General features: G+C 38.9%; 1 protein-coding gene across 1 annotated transcript; it reads right to left on the reverse strand.

The window, feature by feature from the left end:
• Positions 1-821: 821 nt before the first annotated feature.
• Positions 822-9,719, reverse strand: LOC113817750 (uncharacterized). Its single transcript, XM_027369838.2, has 6 exons — positions 9,472-9,719; positions 3,851-6,868; positions 3,540-3,706; positions 3,275-3,422; positions 2,660-2,866; positions 822-2,201 (listed from the first exon to the last, which is right to left on the reverse strand). Exons 2-6 carry the CDS (start codon positions 6,853-6,855, stop codon positions 2,171-2,173), a joined length of 3,558 nt encoding a protein of 1,185 aa, XP_027225639.2. The 5' UTR covers positions 6,856-6,868; positions 9,472-9,719; the 3' UTR covers positions 822-2,170.
• Positions 9,720-10,000: the final 281 nt, after the last annotated feature.

Below are 10,000 nucleotides of genomic sequence, written 5' to 3' on the forward strand. Positions count from 1 at the left end.
TATTTACATATATATATATATATATATATATATATGGGGGGGTTGTGTGTGTGTGTGTGTGTGTGTGTGTGTGTGTGTGTGTGTGTGTGTGTGTGTGTGTGTGTGTGTGTGTGTGTGTGTGTGTGTGTGTGTGTGTGTCTATATATATACTATATATATATATATATATATATGTATGTATGTATGTATGTATACATATATAAATACATCTTGGGAACCCACGACTATGCCCCTGAAAACTTCATACCTCGGCCCCTAGGAGCATCGGAGTGAAGGTCTCATCAAAGAGGGTAGATCTTGTGATGCCTGTGACAGGACTGTGGTTTGTAAGGTGGGATCGAGATGTTATTTTCGAAAGTTAATGGCGTGATGGCAGAAGGGCCTACCCCCCCACCCCCCACCCCCATCCAGCAAAAGTTGTATACACTTTCATTATCATTGTTTATTATCAGTGAATCTAGTTTTGTTATGTGTTGTTTGCTCAGGCATATTATGGCTTAGAAGTGTCATCCTGTAATTATTTTTGTTTGTTTGTTTGTTTGTTTTGTGATATAATTTATTAATTTCATGGTAATGAATGTCTCAAACTGGAGCATTCTTTATCTAGACCCTATTTAATTGATATCACCAACCATTGAGAAGAACCAGCCACCCCACGTTTACCAAGACTGCCGTGCCAGTTACCAAACTCATACCATTACGAAATAGAGAGGGGAGTACCTCCTTTATTTTGAAACAAAATCCGGATGGTGGTAGTGCTACTAATTAATTGTTCATATAGAGGATTAATCAGATTCAAAGGTGACAACATTAAATTCTAATTTCACAATATTACATTTTATTTTTCTTTCTTTTTGCGAGTCATAATGTTAGCGGCAAAAATTTTAAAATATGAACCTGACATTTGGTTGGCAGCAGTGTTGGCTTGGTCTTACTAATCAGAAGAGATATTTTGAGTTTTTAAGTATGGTCTCTGATATGCTGATCAGCAAGTACTTTTAAAATTCATGGTAAAGCACCAGTGCACTTTGGTTTGAGGTAGATGTTTTGGGGGCAGAAATGAGTAACAACAGGAGAGGGGCGAGGGACAACAGACCAAGTGAGGACGGAAACTAGTAGAGTCAACAGGGACCACAAGGAGCCAGGCGGGACAAGACACTACTCAACCTTGAGGAGGAACCAATGCTGGTAGTCATAGGGCAGGTCCAGTGCAGGACAGGCTACCTCCTGAACCAGGACAGCATCCAGAAAGGAACATGGCCTGCCAGAAATGTTTGCGCTGGCCGAAAACCTCACTGGCGCAGTCATAAGATCGCAGCAGCATCTGAAAACTGGCAAGGGATGCCAGGTAATCACCCTACGATACCTGCGTTTGGCCTCAAGATGTCGCTTACAGGTGAATGTCTATCAAGACAAAAGAGGCAAAGAAATTAAACCTCAATAGTAGTAGTAGAATGTCCGGGAAGTGTGAAATAATAGTGCAAGGGCAGGGAATGTTATATACTGTCCCTAAGCAGCCAAACAAGTGTGTTAACCAGTAACCGGCGTCTTTCTAAAATGTTATATATATTCTTATATACAGAGTACAATTGATATTTTTCGTATCTAACATACTTAGGCTAAGATATGATTTTGGAATTGTATTAATTTTTTTCTGTCCTCCAGTATGAAAAGTTTCAATTTGATTTCATGACCACTTATTTTGCAGGAGCATTCTTTATCTAGACCATACTTAATTGATATCACCAACCATTGAGAAGAACCAGCCACCCCACATTTGCCTAGACTGCCGTGCCAGTTACCAAACTGATACCATAATGAAATAGAGAGGGGGGTTTTCGGAGTACCTCCTTTATTTTAAAACAAAATCCAAATGGTGGCACTGCTACTAATTGATTGTTCATATAGAGGATTAATCAGATTCAGAGGTGACAACATTAATTTCTAATTTCACAATATTAGATTTTTTTTATGTGTGTGTGTGTGTCGTAATGTTGGCGGCAGAAAATTAAAAATATGAACTCGACATATACAATATATATAATTATATATATATATATATGTATATATATATGTGTGTGTGTGTGTGTGTGTGTGTGTGTGTGTGTGTGTGTGTGTGTGTGTGTGTGTGTGTGTGTGTGATAAATATCTCCATGTATTCTTATTATCACTAGCTGGACCATATCTCATCCTCGGTTGTCCTGTGAATAAAGATTGGAATTAAGTCTCTGCAGAGGCACTTAATTATCCAAACATGAGTATATAAATAGTCATATATAATCAACATGCTTATAAGCATTTTTATACAGGTACACCACCGATTTCTCATCCATGACCGCACTGGATTATTCTTTTTGCAGTGCAACAAAGGTCACACAATAATTCAAGGATACTTCCATTACTGCTAATGAGGACCCTCCCTAGGTCTAAACCATCAAAACCCACCTCCGGCATGTTCATTTTGCTTGAAATCCACAATGAGGGATAAATTTATGGGATATTGTGGTCTAAGAAGTCTGTGAAGTCATTTGGTACAGAATCGGTGGTCTACCTAAACTAGCTTGCGTGAGAAGTACAGATAGAAGCAGGCATAAATACAAGAAGAGGAACAACAGGAGAGAAAATATACAGAGAAAGGGGCGAAACAGCAATGACTCACAGGCGGAAATTGCAGCCCAGGATATCTTTGCAAGTCGTCTTCAGACTGCGCTCCACGTCCTCCTCCTCTTCATGCAGAATTTTGGCCGAGGACACCCATACCCCTCCGAAGGCCAGTCTCACCTGTGCTTTCTTCAGAGCTTGAACTAGCTTCCTGCAGCCCTTTGTAGTGAGGTCACTCCGAGGGAATCTCAGATTGGTATATTCCCTGCCAAGAGAATGAAAATTCACTCTTCCCTTAACACTTTAAACCCTACACCTCTCCTTCGCTTCCTTATCCCTTTTCCTCCCTCTCTCAACCCTCTTTTTCTCCTAGTTTCTTCTCCCTGAGATCTCTGTCTCATTTCTAGTGTGTTTTGGTGATTAAGATCTGTGTAAAATAAATCATAATTGTAAACGTGGATTCAGGCGTCCCTATGATAATGCATAGTATCAGTAGCTTTACTACATTTCAAGATTTAGATAAACTAAAGCTCCTCATGAGGTACGATGGTACAAAAACTCAATGTTGGATCGATACTAGAAAAAAATACTTTCAACATGAAGTTTAGAAGTTACTGTAAAACAGAAACAAAAAACATGAAACCTTTGACAGTTTTCGAAATACTGTACTGACTTAGAGGGAGGTTTGAGGGCCAGGCATGTCTTGGCAACCCATTTGATGTCACTGTCCCCCACATGGCTCAGGTAGAGGCGAAGGCTGTCCCGTATATGTGGCAGCGGTTGCAGAATGGAGAAATCAGTACTAGTAGTAATGTGCAACCCTGCAAAGTGAAAAGAAGAAAGAAAATTGCCCAGGTCTACTAAATATATAACGACGCTTTTCTTATTCTCTAAGAATCTGCAAGTCCTCAAATCTTCACAAGGAGAAAATGACTCACACAGGAAGCAGAGTCGAGGAGCAGCCGAGAGGAGTCCCGTGAAGACTGGAGTCAGTTCCTTGTAGTGCTGGTCGTCCACGATGGCCAGCGAGAGGCCCTCGAGTGTGTTGGGAAGGCAAGTAGCTGTGCGACGATCCAAGCAACCGGAAAATTTTGTCACATGACATCTGTAACCGAGATAAATCATGATAATATGCAAGTGATTTGATTTGATGATTTGCTGATTACTCACGGGAATGCCTAGCTATGTGTATATTAGTGTCTACATGTGTACATGAGATTACAAAACCTTAGAAAGTTAGTTTACTTACCGACTGAAAACATCGTGTGCCATGTCATTGTGATATTGACAGTGCCTGGCATGTTGAAAATCTTTCCAGAAATATAGCATCAAAAGAGTCCTTTCATTTGCCAAGACTTTTAGTAAATTGTGTAAGCGAGGGATTTTCTCGGCGTCCCCTTTGATTCGTATCTTCACTGCAGATGGGCAACCCAGCCGAAGCAAAGCAGCATAGACATCAACAGTCGTGTCTTCCACCTCCACCAGACCATTAACAAGTGTAGGCACGTGTCGGAACACAGCACAAGTAGTTTCATCATCGCACTCCACCTCTGACAACAAATCGATCCACTGCCTCCTGCTTTGCAAGTTACTCTTAACTAACATGGTGACAAGTTCCTCTGCTATTTCCCTCTCCAACTTCCCTGAAGTGTTGTGTAGTAACCCACCTAGGTGCAACAGCATATTCTGATATTTATTCATAGTACAGTATTTAATTTTGCCTTGGTTTAATTCTTCTAAAGTCCTTGCAATGCTCCAGCAACGTGGTGTTGAAGTGTCCATTGTCCTTTGCGTCGCAGAATCTCTCTTCACCTCAGATGTTGAAGCTGCCGTTGGCATGTAAGATGTGAACGTCATGATAGCTTTTAAGCATAAAGTTTTTGATGCAATTAAAGTTTTTATATTTCGTTCTCCTTGCTTTTTACTACGAATAGCCTTCTTCTCAGAAGCAGGCTCGGTATATTCCTTACTTACTGTACTTTCCTTGTAAAGATTCTCTACAGAGTCCCCAACCGTGTTAGTTGTCACCCCTGCCACGTTATCGTCAAAATGGGCATATGTGCTCTCTTGATTTTTCTCTTTTGCACTACAGTCTTTGTCTTTACCTAGCTTAAGGGAAATTTCATTGACAGGTGATTCTGAGAATGAAATGCTACTACAGTTCACATAATTGCATTTGCCATTAGAATATCCCATATTTGTGTTTCTTGATGAGGGAGATGTACTGGGTAACGTCGTATATTTTGTAAATATATCTGACACAGTTTTTGTGATTTCTTGACGAACATCGTCTTGAATATTATGTAAAGCCATGACATTCTGGAATCCTTGAATTAAGGCTGAGACATTTGTCATTTCATTATTTAGTTTCTTCAAGATGAATAATGCAGCATAGAAGTCCTGCATCCCCTTATGGAAGAAACTGGTGCGTGTGTGAGGTCCACTTGAAGTCCATGTGTTCATCTGCATAAAAAATGCACCAAAAACTTCTTCACAGGGCAAACCGACTGAAATACATGCATCACGGAGCCTGCTTGTCGACTCGTCTGGTAAGAATATGTCATCATGCCCGAGGCTACGAAGTGCTTCCCAGTACAAGGTGCTAAGAAATTTCTCTAGCTTCTCTTCTAGGTTTTCTAGATGCCGGGTCTTCTCATTCCCTTTGATTCTACATATGAGCTTCTCCTTTGTTATGCGCTGAAATTCAATGTATAGTTTAGTAGTTGTTGAAAGACTGTCTTCCTTCGAACCAGACGACTTTGCCCACAGCATAGCCACGAGCATCAAATTAAGTGGCAATCTCCAGTGGTCTCTGAGGCTCGATGATGTTAGAAACCTTGTTAGGCCTTCTGTGTTGTGGATAGTGTGGGTTTTCTTCATTTCATTGTAGTATTTAAGCACAAAGTCTATTCTTCTGCTTTCAGGAACACCCATAATCACAAGAGAGGTAACCTGAAATCCCTCGGGAACCAATTTCCAAAACTGTTTCACTTTTTCTGGTCGAGTTGTACAGAAAATTGTAATGTCTACAGTCCTCTTAAGTTGCAAGATTTCTGCAAGAAACGATGACGAATTTTCATTAAGTTCATCCAGACCATCAACAATCATGAGTAGTCGGAGATTCAAGACACATTTGAGCAGGTCGTCCAGCATGAAACTGCTCGCCGTCTTGGGCATGAGGGAAGAGAGGTAGTGCGAGAAAGTGGACAAGGAAGAGTTCCGGCATTCCACATAAATCAGTAAGTCGAAGTCGGCCAGGCCCTTGACTGCGCTCTTCTTCGCGATCCATTGCGACATCAGGACCTTCGCCAGGGTACTCTTTCCAGACCCAGAAACCCCTTCAAGAAGAATTATTTGAGCAACGTTGCTTAAACTTGTCTGTGTGTTTGAGGTTTGTGCATACTGGATTATATCTTCATAATTGATTTCCTGGTTGCATCCCTCAGGACCTCCTTTTACAATACTGAGAGAGGTATAAATCGCATCGACTTTCAGCTGCATGTCATCGAATAAAAACGTAACAGGAGTGACACAGGACCACTGCGAGTAGAGAGACCTTAGTTCTTGAACACCATCTGAGAGAATCATCTCCAGCTTGAGACTAAAGAGGTTTTCATTCTGGTAACTTGTTATATCCCAACTATCAAACGAATCGTCCCTTACCTTATTAATGCTCAAGTTCAGATTCTGGACCTTTTGACTTATGGTTTGGTCATCAACGCCATAAACCTCCCCCGCTGTCGTAAGAATTTCGATCAACGTCTTCCGAATCTTTTCCATTTCCTGCATGAAATCCGTCTGGCTGCCCGTGAACCCGTCATGCATCATCGTATTCCTAAAATTCTTGATAGCTGAGATGAGACTTTCCAAATACGACGTGACCCAGAACAGCTTCGGATCGTGGCGGAAGCAAGTGAGCATGATGCAAGTCCAAAGGAGGCTGACGTCATAGCTGTGTCCATCGTAGTCCGAAAGAAATTTTTCTCGCTGCGACTTGTTGAATCTGGCTCTCAGTTGATGCACAGTGAAGCCGAGACTGAACAAGTAACTGTCCAGGGGCTTAGTGACGTCCCGATCCCGAGTACCCAGGAGGAAGACATAGTGCAAAACGTCTCTCGCATCACGCTTCATTATCTTCTGCAGCCGTAGCAAGCATCGATCCTGCTCTGTGAATGTCAAGTTGCTGCCATTTTGAGAAACGTGATTTGAATGCGTCTGTAAGGCAGCGGGTCGCGATGGAGGGGAAGGCTGCATCTCCGCGCTGAAGCTGAAACAAGACGTCGGTGTCAGCGAAAAAAGGTCGAAGTTGAAGGATTCAGGAAGGAAACATGTTGGATTATTGTCTTTTCAAGGCAATAAGATGTCACACACACACACACACACACACACACACACACACACACACACACATATATATATATATATATATATATATATATATATATATATATATATATATATATAGAAATATACATATATATATAGATAGATATAGATATCTCTGTGTGTGTATGCTTTGTACTTTAAACAATAATAATCTCTCTTTATCAATCTATTTACTTATCTATCTATCTGTTCATCTATTTGTCTATCTATCCATCTATTTATCAATCTATCTACCTATCTTACCATCTATCGACCTGTCCATTTTTATAGCTACCTATCCATCTATCTGTCTATCTATCCATCTATTTATCAATCTATCTACCTATCTTACCATCTATCGACCTGTCCATTTTTATAGCTACCTATCCATCTATCTGTCTATCTATCCATCTATTTATCAATCTATCTACTTATCTGTCCTATTTATCAATCTCTATCTACTTATCTATCCATCAATCGATCTGTCTATTTTTATAGCTATCTATCCATCTATCAATCTATCTATCTATCCATCTATCAATCTATCTATCTATCCATCTATCAATCTATCTATCCATCTATCTATTTATCCATCTATATCTATCCCTCTATCTATCTACCCACCTATCTATCTATCTATGTCACTCTATCCATCTGTCTACCCATCTGTCTGTCTACCAATCTACTCATTTGTCACTCCGTCGCTGACATTCAAGCGGTTTCCTGTCTGCTGAGATTACTGGTGCAAAAGGCCTCGAGATATGCCGTTCTGAGGCGACATGACATGACATCCTCTCTGCTGCCCAGCGGGTTAAAAGCTGATCGCACTGGCTTTTTACATTTCGTGTATTATTATCATGATCATTGTCCTTTTCATTATTATTATGATTATCATTATTATTATCATCATTTTCATTATGATTATCATTATTATTATCATCATTTTCATTATGATTATCATTATTATTATCATCATTATCATTATGATTATCATTATTATTATCATTTTCGTTATGATTATCTTTTTATGATAATCATTATTTACTATTATGGTTATTGCTATTATCATTATTGATAATAACATCAGGGTCTGCATAAGGTATTGCAGCCTTGCTACGTACTGACATATTTTGTGTGTAGTTGTTTGGTTTTGTCTGTGCTATTATGTGTTATTTCTGTGTGTGTTTATGTGCGTGTGTGTGTGTGTAGTTTCTTGGGGGGAATGGAGCAATATGAATTTTTTGACGTCGAATTAAACTAAATTTGAACTCATCCACAGTACCTACATATATTCATATCTCACATATCAATAGATTGGGATCTTTCCATAAAATGTTCTTGTCCTATAGCTACTGACGCCACCACACTGTTCATAACTAGTATTAAACGAATCTGAAAAGATGACAGTCACTGACAGGAGCCATGGAGATCAATATATATTGGTCGGGGGGTCACAGAATGGAAAGGGTTGGGATCACTCTTCCAGAAAATTCACGTAAAAATGCAATACTTTTTGGTCCGAGAAAGTACACAGAACGAAGGGGATCGCGTGACTCAGTGAGGTCATGATGTTGTTACTTTTTTTTTATTATCTCTTTTTACGAATTTCGAAAGAAAAAATCGTGAACTGACATATATATGTGTTGCATATATTTATATATATATATATATATATATATATATATATATATATATATATATATATATATATATATATACATATATATATATGTATATATATATAATTATATATATATATATATACATATGCATATATGCATATACATACACACATATACATATACATATATATATGAAAGCCACAACATAGCTAAGAATAGTTGGTTCGATCACATGACCGGAAATGTTACCTTAGTTTGCCTCTATATCCTGTTATGAAAAGGAAAAAAAAAACAAGGCAAATAATGACCGCATTACTTGCAATGAACGTATGACAATGACTGCAGTGATGATGGTGCAATAAATGATGAAGCCAGCAGTGAGGATAACGCTACATTAAATGATGATGATAATAGCATCAATGGTATTACAGTGCAACGAAGGCAAGAAATTTTAATGATATAAATTGTTATCATTATTACTATTATTATTATGGCAGCAATATCACAATATTGCTACTGCCTTCTTATTATTATTATCATAATCATTATAGTCATTGCTATTATTGTTATGTGGGAGGATATGTAAAAGTTTCAAGACATTGATAAACTATGAGGTGAATGTAAATTAGGAAAAATAGCTTAAAAAATACTTGACTAAAATTTTATTAGATTGACAGTATTTATAATCGCGATATTAGCGGTCTAAAGGATATATTTTAGGAAACAAAATAGAATTACCGTAATTTTCTGATAGATGCGAATGCTACGCCATCTTCACAGTTCAGATACGAATGATTGCCTGTCTTTACCACTTTATCAACATCCTTATCACGAATACAAGCGCCGGATATGAAAAAAATAATATTCAGCTTTGCATACGTACCTTCTAAATCTCTATGGAAAACTATACATGCACACCATTTTGTTTACTTTAAAGAGGTCTGCCACAATTAGCCTTTCCCGCGTTTTTCATTTATTTATTTTCTGACAGTATGACTTATGAGGCAAAACAGGGCCATAAAGCTTCGTTTCCCTATATTCTAAGAAAGCACATCCGTGTGTCTGTCGGTGGAATCCCTTGACGCATCTGCAAACACAGGCGGTCCACTGAAAACTGAGCAGTAGACGGCGTGTGGAGGAAAGTGTATCCTGTCGAGAAGCAGCCAGAGAGGGGAAGGGGAGCGTCCGGTTTTTAAAAAAAATCAAATGAGGTGATAAAATTTCTGGAAAAATGGTGTAGCGATCACGTTCTGTGAAATGTATTTCGTTTTTTATAACGTTTTGGATGAAAACGGAGATATGAAGGCCTATTCACACCCTCACAACTTCCTGTCGTCCTCAATGTACATACTTTACATATACTAGTTAAAACTGCAATGTGTACGAAATTTTCCGTGTGACCTTGCCAGCGA

This window comes from Penaeus vannamei, chromosome 15 (genome assembly GCF_042767895.1).
Source record: "Penaeus vannamei isolate JL-2024 chromosome 15, ASM4276789v1, whole genome shotgun sequence".
NCBI lineage: Eukaryota > Metazoa > Arthropoda > Malacostraca > Decapoda > Penaeidae > Penaeus > Penaeus vannamei.

Bases quoted from the DNA above. Each gene is read 5' to 3' on its own strand.
- LOC113817750 (XM_027369838.2), bottom strand. From the start codon at position 6,855: ATGCAGCCTTCCCCTCCATCGCGACCCGCTGCCTTACAGACGCATTCA. The intron at 3,423-3,539 runs GTGAGTCATTTT...TTCACTTTGCAG, and splicing joins TCCTCGACTCTGCTTCCTGT to GGTTGCACATTACTACTAGT. The intron at 2,867-3,274 runs GTCAGTACAGTA...TTCTCTTGGCAG, and splicing joins GCCCTCAAACCTCCCTCTAA to GGAATATACCAATCTGAGAT.